Raw genomic sequence first — 24,872 nt, forward strand, 5'->3', positions numbered from 1 at the left:
GATAACACCAATCTGCGAGAGGCCCCGTGTTCGAACCACGGTTCGGGCCCATTTTTTTTTCCCCTCTACCTTTAAATTTTTTTTACTTTTCTCTATCTTTATCTTTTTTTCTCTTACTTTTTTCCTCTTCTTTTTTCTTATCTCTCTACTATATTTTTTTTCTTTACTTTTTTTCCTTACTCTTAATACAACAGTGGGAATGTCACAGATCCGATGATGACTGCATGATGATTGTATTGTATACCCTGCCCGTTGTGCATATACAGAACGGCGACAACAGATCACATATCCATTGACTTTTCAATAGTGTATAGTAGCTCCTTGTCAGTCTTATCTTGTTAGGAGAATAAGGGGCTTCTTCTGGATATAAAGTTAGCCTAATATTAATAGAAGAAGGAGGCAAGAATCAGTCTTCTGCCTGCCTGATATCTACTGCTTAGCTTTCTGCCTACGTACCCTTACCTAGTTGACAGGTCTTCTACCCTGAATAGTAGACATTTCTCTGACATCTTGAGACTTGTATATTCTGGTTATTCTACTTGTCTTGGTTATAAAACTAGGTGAGATAACTTCAATAACAGTACTTGATTCCTAAGAAGTTCTTTAGTCTCAGTCCACATCATCATGCTATAGGTAACACTCCCATAAGTATACTGGATCCAAAATAATCAGCAAAAGAGCCTTATATTGATTTATATCAGTTCATACATAGCCTACCAATTCATATATTGCTCTTTCTTCTTGAGCTTCCTAAGCTCTTTATACTACTTGTTAGATTCTGTGATCTGTCATGCTTCATCATCATTATTATTATTACTATTGTTATTATAGTGGGCTATCTGCTAGCCCTACACTTCCCCATACCTGTCCCTCAGTACTGTAACTTAATCCAGGAATAGAACTGAAGATAGGCAACAACAGTACAAAGCTAGTGAATAGTAACTGGAACCAACAGCAAGAGCTTATGGGCCCATATAGAAACCAAGGTGCAAAGTGAAATATCGCTTTGTAGGATCATCTAGGGGAGGGGCCAAACACCAAGAGAAACTCTACAATGACGCACGCGAGATAATTAGTAGTACCCGAGTGACGGAAAAGCGCCGAGTCTGGTCTAGAGTTCTTTTCTATAGCCTGGGGTCTTATCATACCCAATGCGATGGTAATAGAGCCATGCAGGCCTGATCTGCAATATAGTGGGCCCTTTCCCATAGGGCCAGTCCCAATGGAATGGCCCTGTCCTATAGATTAAGTAGGATTTGTCAGGGTTCATTTAGCATTGCTCAAGGACCCTTATCATGAAGAAGGATGGAGCCCGCGGAGAAGGCGTCGCATTCCTTATCGCTGGGCTGATAAGTGGATTCGATCTGGTTCGCTCCGAGGCACTTAGGGTTCCCTATCTCAACTCTTATCTCTCGATCGACGGGGCCTTCTTGCAGTCTTGCTCCCTTGCAATGCCGGCGAATATGCACGGGTCTTCAATAATATGCATGGGAAAGTGGACCCGCTGGCGTCTTCCAGTGATGGACGCTCGATAAGCACCAATTTAACTTTGTTATGATCATCGATATTGCAGCCGATCATCGTGGTCTCTCGACTCTCTCACTCATTCCAGGCAGATGTCTTGATAAGGGTTACAAATGCCAGGTTATATGTGAGCATCATGTCCCAACAGGCTGCTGTCGCCAAGCATTATCATCCTTTTCGTCATTGCGCTTCCCTGCATCTGCACTACGAGCTCCTCTGGAGCTGTCATTGTGTAATCCATCTAGATCCAGAGACCTAAAGCAACATGTCGCAAATCAGCCTGGATGCCTTCACCCCGGCGGAGGTGATCGAATTCGTCGGGCGTGCCGGAGTTGCCAAGGGCAATATGCGCCTCGACAAAGTCTTCTTCAGCGCAGTGTCGGCCGGATGCCTGCTTGCCTTCGCCTGTGGAACCGTCCTCAGCACCAACACAACGCCCTGGTTCCAGGAAAACGCCCCCGGGCTCATCCGCACAATCAGTGCTTTAGTCTTTCCCTACGGCTTGTGTATGATTATCTTAACTGGGGCCGATCTTTGCACCGGATCTTTCATGGTAAGTCTTCCGGCCTTACCTGCGGGTAGAAAGGGCCGCTAAATGATTACCAGTTCACTACTGTCGCTGCTCTACAATGCCGGCTGCCGTGGTATAAGATGTTGATTCATTGGATTGTCACGTTCTTTGGTAACCTGGCTGGGTCGCTCTTCGTCGTTGCTATTATATTTGGGTGTAAGAACAATCGCCTCAACGTCTCCATAATCTCTGAGAAGTAGCAGCAACACTGATACAGAAGTAGATGGCAACGTCTTCTCCGCAGATCCTTTCAAGTCTCAAGTCATCGCATTCGCCACGAAAAAGCAAATCACCCCTGATTTCCATATGATCTTCCTTCGCGGCATCGGATGCAACTGGCTCGTTTGCCTCGCCTGCTTTTTCGGCATCCAGGGCCGTGACCTCACCTCCAAGATCATCGGCATCTGGTGGCCGATCTTCGCGTTCGTATCTCTCGGGTTCGATCACGTCGTGGCCAACATGACTTTTATCCCGCTGGCTATCTGGGTCGGAGCTCCTAGAATTACTGTTGGTCTGTATATCTGGAAAGGAATCATTCCGACCTTGATCGGCAATATCTTGGGTGGAGGTTTATTTTGCGGTGAGTGAATCTGTCTGTTTTGGGACTGAACAACTCGTTCTAATAAGGGTCAGGTGTTTACTACTGGTACATGTACTTGCTCCAAACTGATTCGATGACGGTCACTGGAATCAAGCGTTTCGGCCACTCCAGGTCGGAGGTGAGCAGCATGACTCCAAAGAAGGACGATGTGGAAGCTGGTGTCGGAGTGGTGGATAACTCGCCCGCTGCACTGGGTAGTTAATGGTACTATTCCAAACTAACAGTCGAATGTATAGAGTAATAATAATAATAATAATAATAATAATAATAATAATGGAGACTTAGTGCATACAGAACCATCTAAGAGAATCAAAGAGATCCCCGAATACAGTATAACAGGCGACTGCTACTAGGTAGTACCTCACGCTAGCAGCCTTATAGTATGGCAAGCGCCTGTAAACTTACGATCTGGAAGTACCCTTACGTTTCCCCTTTTCTGTAGAGAAGGGTAAATAGAGGAGAGAAAGATGAGAGAATAAGTGACTGAATATGGGCCTTCACTTGATTACATACATACATACATACACACATACACTAGTATACTTTAACTGACACAATATTCACAGCATCCCATCTCAGCTTCCAAGATCTAGCCTTGTCTTCGCTGGCCATCCGAAAGGGATGAGATCGTCATTCCACCCCTGCTCCTTCAGCAGAATCATTTCCCTGGCTTCACAGCCCAGCTCCGCTTGAACAAAAGTACTACATTGCACGCAATTGATCCGATGACTAACTATACAGACACCCAGTGGCTCATAACCTGCAGAGTAAAGTGGCGTGGCGAATGTCATGCATAATAATTCTGTTCCACAGCAGAACAGGGTCTTCGGTCCGCAGCGGGATTTGCGGAGGTAAAGTATGTTTAAGACATCTTGAATCATGCAGCATCAATCAAAGGTGGCACATTACTTTTGCTCTCGTAATAAGAAACGATTTGTCCGCATGACATGACCGATCCCGGTAACCTTATGCATAACATGACATTTCAACCGTGGAATCGATCACTTTCGCTTCGTTCCGATTTGACGGACCCAACACCAGACCTCAATAGGTTCTGTGATATTATGGAAGGTTGATTCTAGATGATGGAGGGTGTCCTAGGAATTGCAGATTTCCTCGGAGTTCGTGTATCTTGTGGCTCGTGGCTTGTGTGTATAAATTGGTACAGAATTCTTCATCACTGGATCTTTCACCTTGTATAGTTACCGTTTCAGTGTATTGTAAATACTATAAGTGTGAATGCCTCTCATGATGAACACTGCGTTCGGTTCCCTATATCGTACCAAGTGTCGCTATGCGTCAGTGAATACTATTCGGGGAGCCAGACGGCTTTCGCCCCGATTACTCCCCAGCCCGTCCCTGGTCTCTCCCCTATGCGGTCCACTCCGTGAGAGACAGATTTCAACCGAATCCGAGAAGGGGATCCTAAATGAGAGATACAATAGCAGTACCGGGGTCAAATATGCACTGCTTCTTTCCACCGCCGCCACTCTCAGCTGGCTCCTCTACGCCCAACAACATGGCACTGTCAAGCTAGACAGCGACGAGAAATATTTCACCCACCCCGACCCCTTAGCTCCCAACAACGGAATTCAAGACACGAAAAAAGAGACGTCCAAGTCCCTAGGTAGCGAGGACCTTCCAACAGAGAAAGCAATCCTCACCACCGCCCCTAACGTCCCCCCACCGATCACACGAGACTACCCAGTCATCCTAGACGTAGACCTCACAACAGTCTCAAAACTGGAACAACTAACTAACCAATACAAATACGAAAAATGGACATTCAACAATAGCGTCCCCGGCCCATTCATCCGCGCGCGCGTCGGCGACGTGCTCAACCTGAAGATAACCAACCACGACGATTCCGGTATGCCACACAACATAGACTGCCACGCGTTCCTGGGCCCGGGCGGCGGCTCAGCCCTAACAACAGTCAACGAAGGCGAGACCAAAACAGCGAGATTCAAGCTGCAAAACCCCGGTCTCTACATCTACCACTGCGCCGTAGGCCCAGTGGGCGTCCACATCGCCAACGGAATGTATGGACTCATATACGTGCAGCCAGAGAAAGACTTACCCCCCGTCGACAAAGAATACTACGTAATGCAAAGCGAGTTCTACCACGAGCCGCCCGAGCCAGATGACGACGGCCAGATATCATCGACGGTCGAGTTCTCGTGGCCGCATGCGCTACGCGAAGCAGCCGACGTGGTGGTGTTCAATGGCAGCGAGGCTGCCCTCACCGAGAAGCCGCTCAAGGCTACGCTTGATGATACCGTTCGCATCTTCTTCGGGAATGGAGGCCCGAATCTAACTAGCTCATTTCATGTGATCGGGAGCTGTTTTAGTAAAGTCTATCGCGATTCGGATGTGCTGAGTCCCCCCGGGCAGTACGTGCAGACGGTTAGTGTGCCCCCCGGCGGGTCGACTATCGTAGAGATGAAGATGGTTGTTCCAGGGACTTATACAATTGTGGATCATGCTATTTTTCGTCTGGAGAAGGGTGCGAAAGGGTTTTTGAACGTTTCTGGGGAGCCTAGGCCGACGTTGTATTATAGTACGCTGCCGCCGCAGCCCTGTGAGGGTTGCAAGCTTCACCCGTGAAGGGGAAACTAGTTGAATCCCTAGATTGATTGATTGCGTTGCTTCAATATATCAACATGATTGCGTGGGAAGAAAGCGCTTAGTCTAAGTATATTTAAGTAGCATCGACAGCTCCAATCATAGTATAGCTAATGTAACGCTCCAATCCGAGAGGATAGATGGGTAATGGTTACAAATGGATAACGTCACAACGTCTCCAGTAAACTCAAACCCTAATTTACATCAAAACTTAATCATCCGCAAAGCCCACGGTTTAAAGTCTCACCCCCGTACCCCATGGAACATGACAGACATGTAAGCTCAATACTCTCATAACAATGCTAACCAAAACGATGTTCATCCCAAGACTCGTTATCCCTCGCCTCACGCCTAAGGCACTCCCGCTCACCAGAGCTTTCCAATTCACAACAACAGCCTCTAGAAACAAGCTCACCCCCCAGCAAATCCAAATTGTTAAGTCCACGATCCCCGCACTCCAAGACCACGGCATCGCAATTACTACCCTCTTCTACCAGCGTCTCATCCAGCAACACCCCGAGCTCAAGAACATCTTCAACACCGCCCACCAAGCAACAGGCGAGCAACCCGCCGCCCTAGCCCACGCAGTATGGGCCTACGCCACCAACATCGAGCATCCAGAAGCCCTCAAAACGGCCATTTCCCGCATCGGCCATAAACATGCCAGTCTGGGGATCACAGCGGACCAATACCCGATCGTCGGGGAGGGTCTCCTCGCCGCTATCAAAGAGGTACTAGGCGACGCAGTCAACGACCAAGTCCTTGACGCCTGGAAAGCCGCATACGGGGAACTGGCGGGGTACTTCATTGACTTTGAAAGCGAGCTCTACCGCCAAGCGGAAGCAACCCCGGGTGGGTGGAAGGGGTGGCGGAAGTTTTTCATCTCGAAGAAGGTCCATGAGGGGGAGGAGATCATTTCGTTCTACCTCACGCCGTTTGATAAGGGTGCGCTGCCGGCGTATAAGCCCGGCCAGTTCGTTAGTGTGAAGTGCTTTGTCCCGGAACTGGGAGTCTATCAGCCCCGGCAGTATAGCTTGTCGGATGTGCCAAATAGAGAGTACTTCCAGATCTCTGTGAAGAGGGAGTTCGCGCTAGGACAGAAGCCCGCCGGTCGTATCTCGAATGTGCTGCATGAGGGTTTACCTGTTGGTGCGGAGCTGGATGTTAGTATGCCGTTTGGCGATTTCGTCTTGGATGTCAATGCTACTACGCCAGTTGTGCTTATTAGTGGTGGGGTGGGACTTACGCCTATGATGTCGATGTTGACGACTATTGTGGATCAGGGAGGGTCGAGGCGCGTAGTCTTCATTCATGCTGTGCGAAATGGTCGTGTGCATGCGATGAAGGACCGGTTGGCTAAGATAATCTCGGAAAATCCACAAGTTCATCGCGCGGTGTTCTATGAAGAGGTTACTAAAAAGGACAAGAAGGGCGTCGACTATGATTTTAAAGGTAGGGCGGATCTCCACAAGATTAAGGAACAGGCCGTTCTCCCAGATGCGGATTACTATATCTGTGGTCCGAAGCTGTTCATGAATGCGCAGAGCAAATCCCTGAAAGATTTGGGTGTGAAGGAGGACCGGATTCATATGGAAGTGTTCGGTTCCCCAACTGAATAAACAGAATCCGTGAGACATGCACTTCTTAGAATAGAAGTCGTGAGGTAAAGAAGCATATAGCTTAAGCTTACTCCATATGAGTATCATTTTTTTCTATCTTTTCTTTTCTTTTCTTTTCTTTTTTTTTTTTTAATTTCCCAATCTAATGTTTGTTCATATCATGTACTGTTTGTCAAATATCTCGCGTTTGCACGATACATAAGAACTTCGCCTAGAACAGGCTTAGGCAATTTCTATGGAAGGTGTAATTCGATTTATCCGTGGCAGTATTTGTAAACCATGGTTAGACCTGGTCATGTATATCTCAACTCTACTATGTATGTCTGAAAGTATTGTCGGTGGTATTTTTCCCCATTCAGGTCCGGAGAGGGTCATCTAGATAGATAGGCCTTCTGTCAGCTCTGAGATTCATACTTCCAATCGTTCTATAGGATAGTTATAAGTGAAAATATCGAAGGGAGAGAGATATCTAGATATCTCCTTCCGAGCCATGAAATTAATTATAATACATATTGCGTCAAATCAGATCAAAAATGAAGTAGTACCCTTTGTCCGTACTGATAATGTCACTCTCATACCATCGTACCATACATAGTACGAGAGTGGATCGATAAAAAAAGAAAGTGGCCCGAACCGCGATTCGAACGCGGGGCCTCTCGCAGATTGGTACTATTAGAGCCCAAAGCGAGAATCATACCACTAGACCATCCGGGCGAGGTTATGTAATCTTATCAAGTTTGAAATTATATCTCAAACGTGGAGTAGCTATGTCATGACTAGTACTGTCTTGGCATACATAGACTGCAGATTGGAATCATCACGATGCGCAGTGAGGTCATGCATGGCGAGTTGGACATACATGAAATGCGCATCCCGGACTGACGATTCAAGTATGTCCGTCGCTGCTTTCCTTTTTCAAAATCTTGAATTGCGTTCACCAAACAAGGTAGTAGAGCTTGATCGATGGAGTGGCTGTGCAGGATCTGATCGCCGATCTTGCACTTAATCTGGACTCAGCCACACAAACCGAGGGTTTACCCTACGACAAGCTTTGACCGTGACGTCGTCATCGCGGGTCCTCAGCAGTTTCACGAACCTTTTAAGAACCCCCTTCTCGCTCCCAGCTACCTCTCCGAAGGAATTCTTCTCCGGACGGCCAGATCAAGCGCGCCTTCGCCTGATGCCACGGTGAAGATATACAATCTATCCTCAATGGCTTCCCAACCCTATCAAAAGGAGGTGCCTCACAATAACCATGTGGACTACGTCATCCGCTACAGCTTCAATGACACGGGTATGTTCGCCGCGCTCGGCCGAAGACAGCGAGATTGACCATTCCAGATGTCAATAACGCGTCGCAGCAGCTGGAATTGCTGCTCCGTCGACTCTCTGAGGTAGGATTGCAGACGGAAGTGAGGGAGGGCGATGAATCGTCGGTGCTGGTCTTTGTCCGGGCCACCAGGAAAAAGAGGTTGCAACGCGCTGTTTATCAGTCACGGTAGGGATACCACGTGCCATTCACTTCCATGATGTATGTCCCATTCTAACGGGCTCTTACACTAAAGTATTCGCGACTGGCTTTACGGCGTCCGCAATACCGAACCCGAATCCGAGTCCTCTGCCGAGCCGCAATCGGAGTCCGAGCGATTGCGAGTCATCCACCATATGATAACTGTGCCCCGGGAAGCTGGTGGCGCTGGAATTACCCTGAAACACGGGGAGTGGGAGAACGTAATTGCCATCTTCCCCCTGCATGATGAAGAAACCAACAGGCAATGCATGAGAGACTGGAGCAAGAAGACATTTTTGTCCAACGAAGACCTCGACCAGATACGGAACACATTCGGAGAAAGTGTATGCGGCAGTACTTCCCTATATTAGCCTTCATGCTGACATAGCTCTCGCAGGTTGGCTTCTACTTCGCGTTCTTGCAGTCGTATTTCAGGTTTCTGATGTTTCCCGCCATTTTTGGCTTCTCATGCTGGCTATTGCTGGGGTCTTTTTCAGTAATTTACACCATAGGAAATGCCCTGTGGTGTATTGTCTTCATTGAATACTGGAAGCATCAGGAAGAGGATCTCAGCTGCCGATGGCAGTCTAAGGGTGTCTCAGTTTTGCGCGAGAAAAGACGAGAATTTAAACCCGAAAGGGAAGTCCGGGACGAGGCAACGGGCGAAATTCGAGGTGTATATCCCGCAACGAAGCGGTTGCAGACACAGCTCCTCCAGGTGCCATTTGCACTCGTTGCTACCGTTGCCTTGGGTGTAATCATTGCGACATGCTTCGCCATTGAGATATTCATCTCCGAGATATACAACGGACCGTTGAAGACTTACTTGGTAAGCCCTATGCATTGATAGTTGAAGTACCACCGACTGACTTGTCAGGTCTTCATACCTACCATCTTGCTCTCTGCTTTAATCCCAACCATGAGCACCGTCCTTGTCTCCGTGGCGACAAGGTTGAATGACTACGAGAACTATGAGACCCAGGGCGCGTACGATGTGGCATTGACGCAGAAGATTTTTGTGATCAACTTCATCACCTCATACCTACCTGTTTTCCTGACAGCGTTTGTGTATGTTCCCTTCGCTCACAGTATCGTGCCGTATCTCGATATCTTCCACTTGACTGTTCGTCCATTCGTTTCGAAAAAAGACGCGATAACAACACGTGCCGAATTCAGCATCGATCCGGCTCGTCTCAAGAAGCAGGTCATCTACTTCACAGTGACTGCTCAGGCCGTTAATTTTGCCCAGGAAACGATAGTTCCGATGCTGAAGCAGCGCGGCCTCCAGAAGTACAAGGAGTACAAGAAACGCACCGGCAAAGTGGAGCTGGGTAGCAATACGGATGAGAAGAAGGCGCCCGAGGTTTCGTTCGAGGATGCCCCTGAGGAGGCCCAGTTCCTCAAGCGGGTGCGTAATGAAGCTGAGATGGAAGACTATAACGTGACCGATGACCTCCGGGAGATGTGTATTCAATTTGGATATCTGGCACTGTTTTCTCCTGTCTGGCCCTTGGTGCCGGTCTCTTTTTTGGTCAACAACTGGGTTGAACTGCGGTCTGACTTCTTCAAGATCTGTATGGAATGCAAAAGGCCATCACCTCAGCGTGCAGATACCATTGGCCCTTGGCTGGACAGTTTAGGGTTCCTGTCCTGGGTCGGAAGTATTACAAGCGCGGCTCTCGTCTACATGTTCAGTAACGGCCACGAAGGACCGAACGGACAGCCAACATCCATCAAGGGATGGGCGTTGCTGCTCACGATCTTTTTCTGCGAGCACATTTACCTGCTCGTGCGCTACGCCGTGCGAGCCACTATCGCCAAAATGGAACCCCCCAATGTACGTCAGGAACGGACAGAGCGCTATTTGCTGCGGAAACGATTCCTCGAGTCGACTCTGCAATCTAGAAGCAGTGATGATGAAACCGATGAAGAAACCACACCCTATGTGGACCAGTCTCAGGAGGTTTCCGAGATCACGCGGGCCTCACTCGAAGATGATGCTCGCACATGGTCTCGACATGGAACCGACCCTGCGGAACGTTTCTGGATGCGCCAGAAAGGGTGGAAGGAATCAGCATATGTCGGTACCTCCATTATCCGTGCATTGGCGGTTAAGCCGGAAGCGAAGAAGCAACAGTAAATGCACGTATACCGACCAAATCTGCGCGTATATAGGCCTGACACTGCGTGGAATTTCATGACAATGAGCGTAGCGAGTAGATTTTGTTTATGACTGTACAAAGTGTGATCTCATGATACGCAGTTGACAGCTGGAATAAAGTTTTTTCTATTTGTTGCGTATATGGCCTTTTTCTAGCTTTTTTCTAGCTTTTTTCTTTTCTTTTTTCTTTTCTTTTTTCTATTTTTCTCCCTTTTTTTTCCAGATTGGTCCCTGCCAAGAGTGTGGGGAAAGAAAAAGATCCACTGGACCCTTGACTATTTAATAATTCCCGACTTTATCCCTGAGGAAATTCCGCATTTGCCACAAAGGTGTGCCACCATGACTCCTAAACCGCGTTCTAAAACCTTCACAGGATGCTGGACATGTCGGTCTCGCCGTGTAAAGTGCGATGAGCAGCGGCCCAGCTGTCAACGGTGTCATCGCAGTGGACGGACATGCCAAGGGTACGGCGTGCGGTTGGGATGGACCAATGCCCCGGGAACTGCAATACAGCGTCGGCTGCTGCGCTCTTCAACTAGGGCTGCGTCGGAGTTGTCGCCGTCTGCTGTAACAACGCTTTTGAGTGACTTGGACCATTCTTCGGGGAAAGCGATCGCTCAGCGAGGGCCGTTTTCGGTCTTCTCTGTCTCTGTGTCGGAAGACTCGAGTCGAAATATACGGGTCTACAGTCCCCGCGAGTCATCGACGGAAAGCTCTGTCAGCTTTCTTCCACATCAACACGATCTCTCCGTATCATCGCATCCAAAGGCATCGCTGAGGGTGCAGCAGTTAGCCTTTCCGGAACCTCCGAAATGCGTCCCGGGCGAAGATGTGCTCAGTGAGATTGACCAGACAACACCAAGCCTATCACCGATGGAACGTAGGCGATCCTCTGATATTTGCGCAGCATCCACACACAACAAGGTTCGGGGGTACTTATTAGAAAAGACCCACATCCCATCCTCGCTGAATCCTACGAATATGGCTACCCCTGAAATCGAATTGATCCATCATTGGGTCGTCTTCCTTAGCGGAAACCTGATCCTGATCGACTTAGCTGACAATCCATGTCGCACGGTTTTCATGCCACTGGCTCTCAAGGGACTGAACTCTTCCTCAGCAGAGTCTAACATGCACCGTGCTGTCTTCCATGGACTGTGTGCAGCTTCCGCTTTTAGTCTCTATCATCTTCGCAGCGAATCCAAGTACCAGTCTCTTGCGGTTCAGCATGACCAGCAGGCTCTACAACATCTGCGACAGAACCTTCGTCCTGGAAGCCGACTAGACGAGACAACTCTTGTTGCTGTGCTAACGTGTATTGCGGCTGAAGCCATGTCTGGGCGGCGCAGCCGATGGAGAGCTCATGTTCTTGGCGGGTTGGGAATGTTGGAAAATGAGCTTGATGGCGAGTGGCTGCAGTCACCAACAGCGGCACGCTTACTTCAGAGCTACTTGTCCCTCTCAGCACTGTGCAATTTCCGGATGTCGGCTCAGTTGTTGGCGTTGCTGAAAGAGCTTCCAAATATACATAACTATCTGGAGCGGTCGCATGGTGTTTCACAATCACTCGTGCAATTTTTAGCGGAGATGTCTGCCCTCAGGGAGTCGCCTGGTCAGACTACAGTTGCGGAACTGGACCATCTGGAGCTGCAGCTTTATCTCCAATTTCCTAGCCTGCATTTACAGGAAACACCTGAGTCAATTGTCATCCAGCATGCCCTGAATTCATTCTACTACGCAACAGTTATCTACTTTCGCCGTACCCTTCGCCGCGTCCCTGTGACAGATGTTCAAGACCTTGTGGAGAAAGCGGTACACGATCTTGAAGCCGCTGAGACTCTTACTCACAGGAAAGGCGGATGTGCCTATAATTGGGCAAGCTTCGTGGTTGCCGCAGAATGCAGCCGACCCGATCTACAAGAGAGGATGTTTGTTTTATTTGATCGTAAACGTCGTCACGGAATCAAGAACATCCAATCATTGTGCGAAATCGTTACGACATTGTGGCAAAGGCGAGCATCTGCGCCTGGAGTAGACATTCATTGGGAGGAGATTGCTAACGAGGCTGATTATGATATCATGCTAGTATGACTACGTTGCAGATGACAAGAAGTTGTATGTGTCCGTTCCGTTTCATAAAGTGTATCCGCCATCCACCACCAACGCAGTACCACACACAAAACTGCTCATGGGCGAGGCAAGATAGAGGATGGAGTCCGCAATCTCTTCAGGATCGGCGGGACGACCCAATGGAGTTTTCTCGAACTCGCTGTTCATTGAACCGCTTTCAATCCCCGCACGAATGATAGGTGTGTCGACATAACTGGATCATTAGTGTTGGACATAGACAGTTGAAGGCGAAGATACATACCCGGGACAAATGGCATTGATGCGTATTCCATCCTTGCCGTACGTTTTGGCGTCCTATGATTGTGAGTCTGTATGCCAAGGAAAACCAAGACAGATAGGGAATTGCATATACCAGTCTGGTGATGCCGACGACAGCTGGTTCTCTTAGCATCTCCCGGAAGTTACATGACTATGAATCTCAGTGGAACTTACCGTGCTTGGCAGCAGTGTATGGGATGATTCCGAAGTTTGCCGGGGGAGCAGCGATGCCATACATCGAGGACAGGTTGATGATTACTCCGCGACCTTCACGGACACCTCGCGATCTAACAAATCAGCGAAACCGAACTGGATCAATGGCAACCATGAGACCCACTCTTGTGTTAACATCTGCTGGATGACTCCCCTCTGACACAGCCACAGCCCTGTCTGATTGATGTCAATGACCTTTTGCCACTCCTGCAAACTTAACTCATGCGTCTTTGCAAGTGTCCCACTGATCCCCGCGGAGTTCACGGCAATGTCAATGCGACCAAACCGAGACACTGTCTTCCGGATCGCTTCGTCGACCGACAATTCATTGGTGACATCTACCTGCATGATCTCGGTTTCGACATTGGGGAAGGTGTTGCGGAGCTCATCGCGGGTGCCTTCCAGCTGGGCCAGGTTGACATCTAAAAGTGCCAAGGAGGTGATGCCCTGTTCTGCAAATTTCAGTGCCGTCGCTTTGCCAATACCTGCATTAATTCGTTATCATTTTGTTCAACCCGAAGCATTAGGTTGATACCAAGATTGTACATACCAGAGGCTGCGCCGGTGATGAAAGCGGTCCCCGTAACTTTGCACGCCATAGTATCGAATTTGATTTTTCCTTGGAAGATCTACCGTTAGAAGTTAAAAGATGCTGGGGACTTGATGAGCGTTTATTATAGCACCAATGCGGGGTCAAGCAGTTGTTACATAAAACAACTACCGCCTCGTTAATTAAATACAATAACCGCGGAGACACAAACTTCCGAGGCTAACCAAGGTTGAGAGATTCGAGCAAGCCACAAGCCTGTGTGTACTACTGTATGTATCTATGTACAGCACCACTGTGGTACATTCACTGTCAGTGGAAACGTCGGAAGAAGCATCTCTTCATGGCTCTCCTTGAGGGTGGTACGGTAATTCTTCAACCGCATGCCCATGTGGGTCTAGATTCTGGCCATGTCGATCCCTACTAAAGGGTGGTATTTAGGGTCTCGCCGTCAACTTCCTTTTTCGGACGGCAACTGTTGCGCATCACATCCCGATGGCAAGTTCACAGCAACCGGATGTCGAGGTCCCGTCTGCCGGTCCTTGAAAAGTATAGAAGCAATTTTTGAATATCTGGTATATCCCGATAGGATATATTGTAGGATAAAAGGAGCACCATGGCCATCCGCTACCCTATCATTACAAGCCACTTCATCCCATCAAGTGTCTCGTACAAGTGACATCAACCCTCAGTTTATGCTCAGAATGACCCGAACAGACCTCAAAGTCGACGCGGTCGTAATCGGCGGCGGTTTTGGCGGCTGCAATGCCCTCTACCGCCTCCGCGAGATGGGCCTCACTACCAAACTCTTCGAAGCAGGGAGCGGCTTCGGCGGCGTCTGGCACTGGAATGGCTATCCCGGGGCTCGTGTGGATAGCGAAATGCCCGCCTACCAGTTCAATATCCCCGCCGTATGGAAGGACTGGCATTGGAGTGAACGGTTCCCTGGCGTCGAGGAGCTGAGACGATACTTTGAACACGTTGATCGTGTGCTGGAGCTGAGCAAGGATACTTATTTCAACACGGTTGTATCAGAATGTCGATTCGACTCAGCGAGTGGGCTATGGATCGTCCACACATCGACCGGCATAAGGGCAACATGCAAGTACCTCATCGCCGCAACGGGATCCTCCTACAAGAAATACTTCCCCGACTACCCCGGCCTGAACCAATACAAGGGCCAGCTAGTCCATTCAGCTGCATACCCAGATAACCTCGATGTGACGGGGAAGAAGGTCGGCATTGTCGGCAACGGTGCCTCGGGTCTCCAAATCGTCCAGGAACTGGCAAAGAAAGATTGTGAATTAACCGTGTTCATTCGCACACCCTGTTTCGCACTCCCCATGAAACAACGCAAGATCTCTCCTGAAGAGTCGGAGATGATGAAAGGGTACTACGACGCCATCTTCGACCGCTGCTATAAATCCGTCACGGGATTCCCGCATAATACCAAGCCTCAGGCGACTAACACGGCATCGCCCGAGGAACGAAAGGCTATTTTCGATCAGCTTTGGCAGCGGGGTGGATATAGTTTCTTGGTTTCGAATTACTATGACTTCCTGCTTAACGAGGAGGCCAACTCGATCTTCTACAATTACTGGGTACAACAGGTTCGAGTGCGTATGACGAACCAGAAGAAGATGGATCTTGTTGCGCCGTTGAAGCAGACTTACTTGGTCGGTACTAAGCGGCCTAGTCTGGAGCAAGATTACTATGAGATGATCGATCGGGAGAATGTCATACTGCATGATTTGAAGAAGGCCCCCATCCTGGAGTTCGATGAGACCGGCGTCGTCACGGCCGAGGGCCATCGTGATCTCGACATCGTCATCTTTGCGACGGGATACGATGCCGTCACGGGTAGTTTGTTGGATCTGGGGATCGAAGATCGGAACCAGGTTTCTCTGAGCGAGAAATGGAAGGATGGAACGGCTACTCATCTGGGCTTGATGGTTCCAGACGCGCCGAATCTCTTCCTGGTTTATGGTCCACAGGCACCGACTTCGTTGGCTAATGGACCGCCTTTCATTGAGATGGAGGTCGATTGGATCTGTCGGGCTATTACGAAGATGAGCGATGAGGGGTTGGCATACGTTGCACCCACGGCTAAGGCAGCAGAGGAGTGGAAGGAGGAGGTTCGGTTGGTGTCCGAGAATACGCTCTATCCGAAGACGAACTCGTGGTATATGGGTACTAATATCCCGGGAAAGAGACGGGAGCCATTGATTTATCTCGGTGGCATGCCAAGGTGGTGGCAGAAGTGCAATGATGCGCTTGAGAACTGGGAGGGCTTTTCTACTCAGTCGCTGTAGATTATTGTTCGTGTTGGAAATTGTATATATTTGCTACAGGTACTCTTCAAACAACTTTTGTACTATACTAGTCCCTAACCCATCCTCTCATGAAGTGTACTTGATATATAACCAACGCGCCCCTGGATGATCTCTTGCACATTTCCGGAGAAACAGAGTGAGTCGTTAGGCTTTAGGGAGGTGGACGTGGTGGGTGGGAGCAGACTCGCCATTGCGAGTACACAGAAAGGAAGGATTCCTGTGCAAAACCTCCTAAATAGGAATATTGTTGAGGCTACCCAGGCAGGCCTAGCGCTGTTGTTCTTCCTAAGCGTTTTCTTCCCATACAAATGAATCATGTTAATAGATTCAAGCAACCGAATCAACCGAATAGGACCTAATTCAACTCGTTTCCCCTCCCAACATCAATTGTTGTAGTACGGAATATACTTCCAAGAGACATCAATAGCTGGTGGAAATGCTATTATTGAGACCAGGAAGCAGGGGGTTAAGCATAGTATTCGTATCTTCTTCTATCTAGCGAATTGTATAGAGTTAGAAGCATTCTCTCTCTGGGAGAGTTTAATTGCTGTGAACCTTGGGGTTCTTTCAGCTGATGGGATAATCAGACATGGAAATTATTTCCCATGTTCAGTTTGAGATTAGCTTCTGGATAAACTATTGGATGATACTATACTCATCCCGTATAGATAGTCTTTTAGGGTTACAAGGGGTGTAAATCCTCGACGATGCGTACGTGGCTGAGGCTGCAAGGCTATGCCTCGTTAACTTAAACGAGGCCGTCTAATCGTTTGATCGAAGAAATCGCCATTCTTTGTCTGACCTCCTATCTATGAGTCCATTGATACCATCTATAAGATAGATTATTTAGCTGACCTCCTAAGCAATTGATTCTGATCTCCTGACACCTCTTCTGTGCGTCCGATGGACATAGACTGTGTGTATGTGGATGCACATCTTGAAAGAAACATGAACAGTGATCGGCATAGACGTAGCAGAAACCATCTATCTTCTTGCATATGAAGCAAGCTAATAACGACCCCCCACCCCCCAATTAACCCAAATCTGTGACCAATAATGGCGTCCAATACTCCATATTCCACCTAAAATTATTTATCATATTGGCTCGGGCTGCAGCGTGGCAAATGTATTCGTTTGTCTTTCAGGAAATCCCCACATTGCCCGATCGGGCCGTTCTACTGCAAGGGTTCATGTTCATGAACTATCGATTTACCATGCCAGGTACATCCATCCGCAATATGATATATCTCACGGTATTTACCGAAGTGAACAGTAGAAAGTGAGACCTGTGGACCCGATCATTGGCTCCCGTATTGTCCATCAAAACAAATGATCATCACTACTACCATCCATCGGATCTGGAATTGATCAGCTTACCCAGTCCAAATGTGGCAATGGGTTAGACTTGAGAAATACCTCGATATCAATTTGTAGGACAGGAAAAAGACATAAATACTGCACTAGCACCCCGACTCTCTAGTCTCAGCAACAGCACATCCACTCTCAATCAAGCCTCACTTTGTCCATCTTCACTTCGCACAACTCTCTCTCTCTCTCTCTCTCTACCTTTCAGCCCACCATGAAGTTCCAATCTCTCGCCATGACTCTCTTCTGCGCCACCGCGCTGGCGGCTGCCCTCCCCGTCGATCCTTCTACGGTATCTGACGCTCAGAACTGCATTAAGCTCGAGGACGTGAGAGGTCCCGGAGAAGTCCCCGGGCCGATTTGTGGGGATGAGCCTCATAATGAAAAACGCCAGAAGGAAGAACCATCCCTTATAGGCGCACCCGTTGGCAGTCGTAAGTATCTCTCGAGGATGTACCAGATTACCAACGATACTTTACTGATTTGAGAAATCCTTTAGTTATTGGCGATGTCAGCAAGATTGTCCACCGTTGATTCTGGTTCGCATGGTCGAAAACGTCATAGGGCCTCTGTTTTGTGGAACCTGCCTTGCGCTCCAAGTCAGGATTGAAGGGCTAGTAGGGCCTTGTGTTGGCTGTGGCTATTGTTCCTGTATTATTTGATTTGTTATTTTTTGGGGGTGTTGTGGGAATCCGTCTCCGTTCGCTTGAATAGCGAAGCAGTTGAGGGTTTTTGTTCTATATCTCCCGGTATCCATTACCGTATCTAATTCTATGTACATCTATATGATGTCTAACACCGATCATGGTAATTATTCCAATAAATACACAACCATTTTTTCTATATCGTACAATTATCCACTATTTGCTTCTATACAATGCAAATGTTTGTTTATAAAAGGTAACTCATTGAGCCTGAAGCCCCACACTTTCCCTAATCCGGCAAGTTTCTCGGCCGGCAGGGTGTCTAGACCCTAAAAGGTTATTCATCCAGATGGACGTTTCATCGTCAGAAACTCTATATCTGTCTATTTTAGCCTTGGATTCTTACTATTATGATGCATGAAAGGCTAGTTTCACAAGCAAACGTGCACACATGAGTCCAAATAAACCACAGTCTTCGTTGGACGAGCCGCTCATCCGGCGCCTCAATTTGAATCGTCCAAAGCTATCTAGAAATCGGGAAGTCCAGGCATGTCACCAATGTCGGCTCAGAAAGGTAAAATGTGATCAGACTAGGCCCCGCTGTGAAAACTGTCAGATACATGAACGTACTTGCATTTACACTCAAATATCCCGGAAGCCAGACAGCCGCCAAGGTGGAGACCGGGTCATCAGGCTGAACCAACAGGGCCACCTCAACAACACTAGCGAGTCTCAAGCGCGCTATTACTCCAGCTCATCTTGGGTAGTCGACGTGGATGTCCCAGATGCTTGTCGGCCTCCCGTTGGTTCCAGTATTGGTCCCTGTGGGAAGTCGGGAGAGCTATCAGCTCCCCCCACACTACAGGGAGGACTGGAGTTTCCTGATGGTCAAGCTCACCTGTTTGTGCAACTCGTGGAGGTTGACAGACTTATTGATTGGTATTCGAAATACTGTCATCTCTGGTACCCAATAGTGGACATTGCCGAGATTATAATATCCCTTGAGAATCTAAGGCACAACCGTAGCTCCCCTGTGGGCTCGTTGGCCCTGATTGCGGCGGTCTGTTTTGCTGCATCGTGCTCTGCTAATGCGTCTGGTGACTTGAAGCCAGTGCTTCCTGTATCTACTTCCTCTGCATGGAAAGACCTAGCAGACCAACTGCTTTTGAGCAACGGATACCCTCGACAGCCCAACCTAAACACTGTCCGAGCAGCCTTTCTCCTCGCTCTCCCAAGTATGGCAGACGGAAGGATGCATCCAGATCCGGGTCCTGTCTGCGTATTGCTGCGAGCTACTCAGTCTTTAGGGCTGCACCGTGATCCCTCATCCTTCAATTTTTCCCCTCGTGAGATGGACTCTCGCCGAGTCCTCTGGTGGGCCGTCCATGGTTTGGACGTCGCCTACTCGGTCGCCCATGCATTACCACCATTAATCCACGCCACCGCCACAGATGTTCAAATCATTGAGAACAATAGTATATCAGAGCGCAAGCTCATAGGAACCCTCATACGAGTGAACTCCCTAATCTCTACAATCTTCCAAACCGTCTACGGTATCCGTCCGCCAACAGGCAAAGACATCCAAGAACTAGACGAAAAGGCGAACACAATATGTACCGACGAGATCTCCACCCAAAAATTACCCGAAATGAACGCAGCAGAAAAGTTCATCACAATGAGCCAAAGAATGTGTTGCTACAAAATGCTCTTCATCCTACATCAACCCTATCTACGATCAACCCAATGGCCGCAAACTTCCAGACAAAAAGCATTAACCGCATGTCAAAACTACATCAACGACTACTTGATGGGCATCACAGATCCTGAACTAGCTCCGTATAGATGGATTCTTGGTCATTTCGATGTCATCCATGCCTGTGCTATCGTTCTTCAGGATTTGATTCAACATCCGGGATCTTTGGAATCCACTGGAATGCGGAGTCTGGCGGAGACTTGCTTCTTCACGTTCTCATCGGATTCTCATCCTGACTGGGCGAAACTGGAGGCGCTTGGTTCGAAGGCTTGGGTTGCTAATGGATGGACTTGCCCTTTTCAGCAGGGGTTGGATTCGCTAGGTGCGGATGCGAGTCTATCGGATTGGGATCCGTTGTTTGCGTCGTTCATCTGGGAGAATATGTTGCTATAACTGCTGCAAGCCAAATGTATTGATATTTGGGCAGTATCAAAAAAAAATGCATTCCCACGAGGTATAAGACCACAGATATAACTAATGTGGAATGGAAAACTATCCCATTCGACTACCTAAAAATGTCCCGGACAGCTAAGACATCTCTATAGGGTAATTTATAGGGCATTTTCTGGTTGGCAGCTATACTCTACACATGAATCAAAACTCAAGAACAGCCCAGCTACATCCATTAGTACGAAGTTACAAAATAGCCAGCGCATTCGGTGGACTCCCAACAGCACCAGGCACATTCAACGGTGCTGAGGTCAATAGAAAGCTATAATTTCCAGCCTTCTTACACTCCTCCGCCAGAGCCTTGAGATCCCACAGCTCCCCAAGAGGCATTCCGAGCAAACTAAGACACCATTGGTGCAGCACTACTCCAATTAGCTAATACACACAAAAACCATAGATCAGATCACACTCACCAAATTCGGTTGGTGGTCTCTCTATCCCATCCACTATCGGCGGCATAGCCTCTACCGCTATATTATCACTGGCAACGGCAGCGAACTGCCTGTTCCATAGCCAACGTGCCATATCTTCAGTTCCTTCAGTTCCACAGCATCGCAGTGGAGCCATGGCGGCGGATTGCTCGTCTCCAGTCATTTCTCCCAATGCCTCTGTTACTCCGAATCGGATGATGAGAATATCGCCCTTTTGGAAGATGGTCCCCTGATATGATGCGACTGCCTCAATGTCTGCAGCGCTAATTCGGAAAGATGAGAAAGGGGAGTATTGGATTCCTTTTGCTGCGGCGTAGGATTTGAAGTCAATTAGGACGCCTCGACCATTGAGACCACCGCGGGAGTGCCAGTCTGTGTTGGTTTAGATCGTGGCTTGGTTATTGGGAAGAGGTTGTCGCTTACGGTCTAGGGTTGGGAGGTGGGCATTTGCTTCGAGGGTTTCGACAGTCGGTTTGAACCCATTGTATGATAGACCGGAGGGGAGATGCTGGAAATGGCCTTGTTGTTTTTCTTTAGCGGAGTACATTTAGGGGTATGAGAGAGATAACGTACAGAGACTGTCCCACTGGCTGCTTCCCTGGGTATTGAAATCCACCTATGTATAACCTCTGAGATACCTTCATATATTAAAAAGTCGACTGCTGAATCTCCTTACCTCGTCATCAAACCCGAAGCCTTTCCCCGTTGCGGGATCCTCCAGTTTTACCACGCGATGTGAAAGATGTTTGCGAAAATGTCCCTTGCTCTTGATACCTCCCAACGACCAGCTGGGCAGGTAAAGTTAGCATCAATACTCTAGCAAAAGCTCGTAACAAAATAGCACAGGAGAACACACTTGAGCGAGACTGAAATGCCATGACGGATCTCCGTGGCGGTAGATTTCACAATATCTGGCGTGATGAAGTTCAACGTCCCGTAGAGGTCTTTCTGGCCATCTTTGTCGAAAACGCCCCAGGAGCACTTGCTCTGAGGATGTCCCGGCACAGAGGGAAGTTCATCGAAGGAGGGTATAGAGGTCATTTGTCTTGACTAAAAGATCATCCCTTTCGACTACTACCTAAAGGTGGCCGGACACCCAAAGTGTCTTTATAGTGGTATTTTATAGTAACTATTTCTAATTGACACATTGTTACTGTTAGTTGGCAATATAAACTACGACGTAAAACAAGTAGTGGTATGGTCACCGAGGTTGGGATCTTCTCCCATCGCGAGGGTTGTAATGGACCATTCGACTTCATGCTTTTTCTTACCATATAGTTACTACATCTCCAACGTACTTTCATGTTCTAGGCATTGTTCAGAACTTGGATTATTCACCTCGCCGTCAACTTCCTAAAAGGATACCGCCGATCCACATAAATTTATTCCCCACATTTTACGATGCTCCACTGTGGATCCGGTCCGGAGAGCGGAAGACACGGCCATTCTACCAGACATATCTTCGCCCTCCGGACTGAAGGAACATGGCCACACCGTTAGATAAAAGGGACTCTCGGTTCGGATGACTTGTCTTTCCGTGAAGAAATAACGATGCGCATGCGAAGTCCCGCATAGGTGGCTTACTCGACAAACGTAGCAGTACTAATATCCCTGTAGATCCCTAATGCTGAGCCACTTTCTCACTAAATCTCTCTTTACGTTACATCGAAATATCACTTGCTAAAATTACTCCTCAGAGAAACACAAATGCCTCTCCAAATTGACCCCGAATTCGCCGAAGCCGCAGGCCCGATCCTACAACAACTCGGACAATTGGCAAAACCAGCAGTCCATGATGTCGCTGCCAGAAGACATTTGATGGCAGCTGTTACACAACAGTCCCCAAAGACGCCCATACCAGATGATATGGAGCACCTCGTCTATTATGCCCCGACACCATCCGGTGACTTCGAAGTTCCCATCCACCACTACCGCAAGAAACGAGGACCTGTGGGTCCGGACAAGGATATGAAAGCCCCCGCCGTAGTACACGTCCACGGAGGCGGGTTCATTTCACTCTCAGTCAAGGAACTGGAAGGTATGCTAGTTGGGTACGTTTTAGGCTCAGGTGTGCAAATCCTAAGCATCGACTACCGGCTAGCCCCGGAACACCCGTATCCGGTGCCGATGGAAGACAGCTGGACCGGTCTGCAGTGGGTATACACCCATGCGGAGGAGCTGTCTATCGATGCCCATCGCATAGCCGTTATGGGTGAGAGTGCTGGTGCAGGGTTAGCCGCTAGTCTGGCATTGATGGCTCGGGACAGGAGTCTCTCTCCGCCCCTTGCTAAGCAGATCCTCGTGTATCCCATGCTTGATGACCGGGCGGGTGAGAATCATGCGGGTGATATGGTTTTTTGGACGCCCGAGGATAATATTACGGGTTGGACTGCTTATTTGGGGAAGGATGTTGGGACGGATCGTGTCGAGCAGTATGCGGCGCCGGCGAGGGCGGAATCTGTAGAGGGTTTACCGCCTATGTATATAGATTGTGGGCAGTTGGATATTTTTGCGCAGGAGGATACTGAGTATGTGCTTCGGTTTGTGAAGGCCGGGATTCCGGTTGAGTTTCATTTGTATCCTGGGCTGCCACATGGGTTTGAAGGGTTGGCGCCTATGAGTAGCTTTACGAGGAGAGCGATGGAGAATCGCTATAGAGCGATTAGGGAATTATGAGGGACGGACGGAGTGACATAGTTTGGTAGGTGTGGAGATATTGATTATAGTTTCGTAGTGTGGGCTTAGTGGATTCTTGTTAATCTTCTAGACTTCCTGAAATCATTTTTACAAATGAGAATGGCTATACTTTTTCTATTGAAAGCGTTAGCCGAGGTTCCCAGCGTATTCAATACGAAGAGCTAAGTGGGCCATCGTTTACATATAGTGATGGCATGACATAAGTACTCGACATGGCCCTAACTCGCGGTTCCCTCTTCTACCTTCTACACTAATCACACTACCGCTCAACCATCATGACGACTATCTCGCGGCCAGACAGCAATGCTCTCACGGAGAATGTCTCCAACAAAGTAGCTATTGTTACTGGCGCCGCGCGTGGCATCGGATTTGCCACGGCCAATATCCTAGCCCGCCACGGTGCCCGCGTGGTGCTTGTTGATTTACACGAAGATGCACTGAAGAGCGCAGTGGAAGCCATAGGCCTGCAAGCCACATACAAGACCTGCGATGTCAGCGACTGGGACCAGCAGATCGCCCTGTTCCAATGGGTCATTGACACCGTCGGGCCAGTTAAAATTGTCGTGTGCAACGCAGCCATCAACCCCGAAATCTCACTGCTCCAGACCCAAGATCCCGAGCGACAAGCGCAGCTGAACAGTCAAGCACGATACAATTACCTGGCGGATGAAACCAAAGAAGGAAAGCTGCAGCGCCCATCAACGCAACTCTTTGACGTCAACATCAACTCAGTCGTGTTTGGTCTAAAGTTAGCCATCCACCATATGAAGCAGGGAGGAACGGGCGGACGCATCGTCGTCACCGGTTCCGCTGGCTCCTATCTCCCTGTGCCTTCACAGCCGCTCTACACCGCCAGCAAACATGCAGTCTTGGGTCTTGTCCGCAGCACCGCTTTAATTGAGGAGGTCATCCGAGCCAACATCGCCATTTCCTGGATCGCGCCTTGGCTCACGCTGACCTCCATGGTGGAAGGGTTGGAGGCTACCACTCAGCCCCACACGCTCAAGAGTTCGCCGGAGGATGTTGCATGGGCCATCGCAGCGGCAGTGGCGTCACCGACCAGCTGGGCGAACGCCAAGGGTTTCTGGGTGCAAGGTACGATGATCACTGAGGTAGAGGGCGCATATGGGGAGGTGGGCCAGCGGTTGATCCGACCTGAGAACCAGTTCTGATTTGGAAGCGAGACGTGGGTGTGGGGGGGGTGTTGGTTGGGGGCCTGATGGATGAGCCTTCATCTGTATGACAGTAGTATGCATTTGGGTGACGACTGCACATACCGCTCTTGAAAATTCTGAATATTCCTTAGATATTGGTTCGCCCGGAGATGACTTCATGTACATACCTAATTTAATTTTGAGTTGTATGTAAGAAAACCTTCCATAAGCGATCTTCATAACCACATATCTCATTGTGACAATCTTATCGCTCTCCCTTGCTTTG

At 48.7% G+C, this 24,872-nt stretch overlaps 11 protein-coding genes and 1 non-coding gene across 12 annotated transcripts; 9 read left to right on the plus strand and 3 right to left on the minus strand.

The window, feature by feature from the left end:
* The first annotated feature begins 1,398 nt into the window (after positions 1–1,398).
* BDV27DRAFT_120043 (formate/nitrite transporter family protein) lies at positions 1,399–2,971 on the plus strand. Its single transcript, XM_032065009.1, has 4 exons — positions 1,399–2,077; positions 2,131–2,251; positions 2,319–2,675; positions 2,729–2,971. The coding sequence occupies exons 1-4, from the start codon at positions 1,790–1,792 to the stop codon at positions 2,896–2,898; spliced, it is 936 nt and encodes a 311-aa protein (XP_031933193.1). The 5' UTR covers positions 1,399–1,789; the 3' UTR covers positions 2,899–2,971.
* A 933-nt stretch (positions 2,972–3,904) lies between these two features.
* BDV27DRAFT_120045 (putative multicopper oxidase) lies at positions 3,905–5,461 on the plus strand. The gene has a single exon (XM_032065010.1). The coding sequence runs from the start codon at positions 3,936–3,938 to the stop codon at positions 5,301–5,303; it is 1,368 nt and encodes a 455-aa protein (XP_031933194.1). The 5' UTR covers positions 3,905–3,935; the 3' UTR covers positions 5,304–5,461.
* A 135-nt stretch (positions 5,462–5,596) lies between these two features.
* Positions 5,597–6,966, plus strand: BDV27DRAFT_120046 (NO-inducible flavohemoprotein). Its single transcript, XM_032065011.1, has one exon. The coding sequence runs from the start codon at positions 5,621–5,623 to the stop codon at positions 6,938–6,940; it is 1,320 nt and encodes a 439-aa protein (XP_031933195.1). The 5' UTR covers positions 5,597–5,620; the 3' UTR covers positions 6,941–6,966.
* A 599-nt stretch (positions 6,967–7,565) lies between these two features.
* On the minus strand, positions 7,566–7,654 carry BDV27DRAFT_t11. The gene has a single exon. It is a non-coding gene; the product is annotated as a tRNA-Pro (tRNA).
* A 178-nt stretch (positions 7,655–7,832) lies between these two features.
* On the plus strand, positions 7,833–10,590 carry BDV27DRAFT_140781 (anoctamin family protein; the record flags this gene model as incomplete). The annotated part of the gene is made up of 6 exons (XM_032069721.1): positions 7,833–7,886; positions 7,958–8,234; positions 8,282–8,438; positions 8,506–8,794; positions 8,848–9,279; positions 9,328–10,590. The coding sequence occupies 6 exons, from the start codon at positions 7,833–7,835 to the stop codon at positions 10,588–10,590; spliced, it is 2,472 nt and encodes an 823-aa protein (XP_031933196.1).
* A 360-nt stretch (positions 10,591–10,950) lies between these two features.
* BDV27DRAFT_171298 (Zn(II)2Cys6 transcription factor) lies at positions 10,951–12,896 on the plus strand (the record flags this gene model as incomplete). The annotated part of the gene is made up of 1 exon (XM_032075568.1): positions 10,951–12,896. The coding sequence occupies one exon, from the start codon at positions 10,951–10,953 to the stop codon at positions 12,700–12,702; it is 1,752 nt and encodes a 583-aa protein (XP_031933197.1). The 3' UTR covers positions 12,703–12,896.
* On the minus strand, positions 12,724–14,041 carry BDV27DRAFT_98096 (SDR family NAD(P)-dependent oxidoreductase). The gene is made up of 6 exons (XM_032078118.1): positions 13,763–14,041; positions 13,337–13,697; positions 13,174–13,286; positions 13,094–13,116; positions 12,983–13,035; positions 12,724–12,934 (listed from the first exon to the last, which is right to left on the minus strand). The coding sequence occupies exons 1-6, from the start codon at positions 13,809–13,811 to the stop codon at positions 12,745–12,747; spliced, it is 789 nt and encodes a 262-aa protein (XP_031933198.1). The 5' UTR covers positions 13,812–14,041; the 3' UTR covers positions 12,724–12,744.
* Positions 14,042–14,278: 237 nt separating this feature from the next.
* Positions 14,279–16,078, plus strand: BDV27DRAFT_120052 (flavin-containing monooxygenase). The gene has a single exon (XM_032065012.1). The coding sequence runs from the start codon at positions 14,455–14,457 to the stop codon at positions 16,069–16,071; it is 1,617 nt and encodes a 538-aa protein (XP_031933199.1). The 5' UTR covers positions 14,279–14,454; the 3' UTR covers positions 16,072–16,078.
* A 1,508-nt stretch (positions 16,079–17,586) lies between these two features.
* Positions 17,587–18,253, plus strand: BDV27DRAFT_120053 (uncharacterized protein). The gene is made up of 2 exons (XM_032065013.1): positions 17,587–17,891; positions 17,957–18,253. The coding sequence occupies exons 1-2, from the start codon at positions 17,672–17,674 to the stop codon at positions 17,989–17,991; spliced, it is 255 nt and encodes an 84-aa protein (XP_031933200.1). The 5' UTR covers positions 17,587–17,671; the 3' UTR covers positions 17,992–18,253.
* A 299-nt stretch (positions 18,254–18,552) lies between these two features.
* BDV27DRAFT_171304 (uncharacterized protein) lies at positions 18,553–20,247 on the plus strand (the record flags this gene model as incomplete). Its single annotated transcript, XM_032075569.1, has 1 exon — positions 18,553–20,247. The coding sequence occupies one exon, from the start codon at positions 18,553–18,555 to the stop codon at positions 20,245–20,247; it is 1,695 nt and encodes a 564-aa protein (XP_031933201.1).
* Positions 20,248–20,490: 243 nt separating this feature from the next.
* BDV27DRAFT_140786 (uncharacterized protein) lies at positions 20,491–21,776 on the minus strand (the record flags this gene model as incomplete). The annotated part of the gene is made up of 7 exons (XM_032069722.1): positions 20,491–20,549; positions 20,589–20,666; positions 20,718–21,107; positions 21,159–21,254; positions 21,309–21,351; positions 21,412–21,523; positions 21,592–21,776. 7 exons carry the CDS (start codon positions 21,774–21,776, stop codon positions 20,491–20,493), a joined length of 963 nt encoding a protein of 320 aa, XP_031933202.1.
* A 666-nt stretch (positions 21,777–22,442) lies between these two features.
* Positions 22,443–24,604, plus strand: BDV27DRAFT_171305 (alpha/beta hydrolase fold-domain-containing protein; the record flags this gene model as incomplete). The annotated part of the gene is made up of 3 exons (XM_032075570.1): positions 22,443–23,341; positions 23,557–23,618; positions 23,730–24,604. The coding sequence occupies 3 exons, from the start codon at positions 22,443–22,445 to the stop codon at positions 24,602–24,604; spliced, it is 1,836 nt and encodes a 611-aa protein (XP_031933203.1).
* Between the last annotated feature and the right edge of the window lie 268 nt (positions 24,605–24,872).

This window comes from Aspergillus caelatus, assembly GCF_009193585.1.
Source record: "Aspergillus caelatus strain CBS 763.97 unplaced genomic scaffold BDV27scaffold_6, whole genome shotgun sequence".
NCBI classification, from domain to species: domain Eukaryota; kingdom Fungi; phylum Ascomycota; class Eurotiomycetes; order Eurotiales; family Aspergillaceae; genus Aspergillus; species Aspergillus caelatus.

Excerpts from the sequence above, each read along its gene's own strand:
- BDV27DRAFT_120043 (XM_032065009.1), top strand. The coding sequence starts at position 1,790 with ATGTCGCAAATCAGCCTGGATGCCTTCACCCCGGCGGAGGTGATCGAA. Across the intron at positions 2,252-2,318 it reads CGTTGCTATTATATTTGGGT|ATGGCAACGTCTTCTCCGCA; the intron begins GTAAGAACAATC and ends ATACAGAAGTAG. Across the intron at positions 2,676-2,728 it reads GGGTGGAGGTTTATTTTGCG|GTGTTTACTACTGGTACATG; the intron begins GTGAGTGAATCT and ends AATAAGGGTCAG.
- BDV27DRAFT_120045 (XM_032065010.1), top strand. The coding sequence starts at position 3,936 with ATGCCTCTCATGATGAACACTGCGTTCGGTTCCCTATATCGTACCAAG.
- BDV27DRAFT_120046 (XM_032065011.1), top strand. The coding sequence starts at position 5,621 with ATGCTAACCAAAACGATGTTCATCCCAAGACTCGTTATCCCTCGCCTC.
- BDV27DRAFT_98096 (XM_032078118.1), bottom strand. The coding sequence starts at position 13,811 with ATGGCGTGCAAAGTTACGGGGACCGCTTTCATCACCGGCGCAGCCTCT. Across the intron at positions 13,698-13,762 it reads CATCACCGGCGCAGCCTCTG|GTATTGGCAAAGCGACGGCA; the intron begins GTATGTACAATC and ends GAATTAATGCAG. Across the intron at positions 13,287-13,336 it reads CAGCAGATGTTAACACAAGA|ATCGCGAGGTGTCCGTGAAG; the intron begins GTGGGTCTCATG and ends CTGATTTGTTAG.
- BDV27DRAFT_120052 (XM_032065012.1), top strand. The coding sequence starts at position 14,455 with ATGCTCAGAATGACCCGAACAGACCTCAAAGTCGACGCGGTCGTAATC.
- BDV27DRAFT_120053 (XM_032065013.1), top strand. The coding sequence starts at position 17,672 with ATGAAGTTCCAATCTCTCGCCATGACTCTCTTCTGCGCCACCGCGCTG. Across the intron at positions 17,892-17,956 it reads AGGCGCACCCGTTGGCAGTC|TTATTGGCGATGTCAGCAAG; the intron begins GTAAGTATCTCT and ends GAAATCCTTTAG.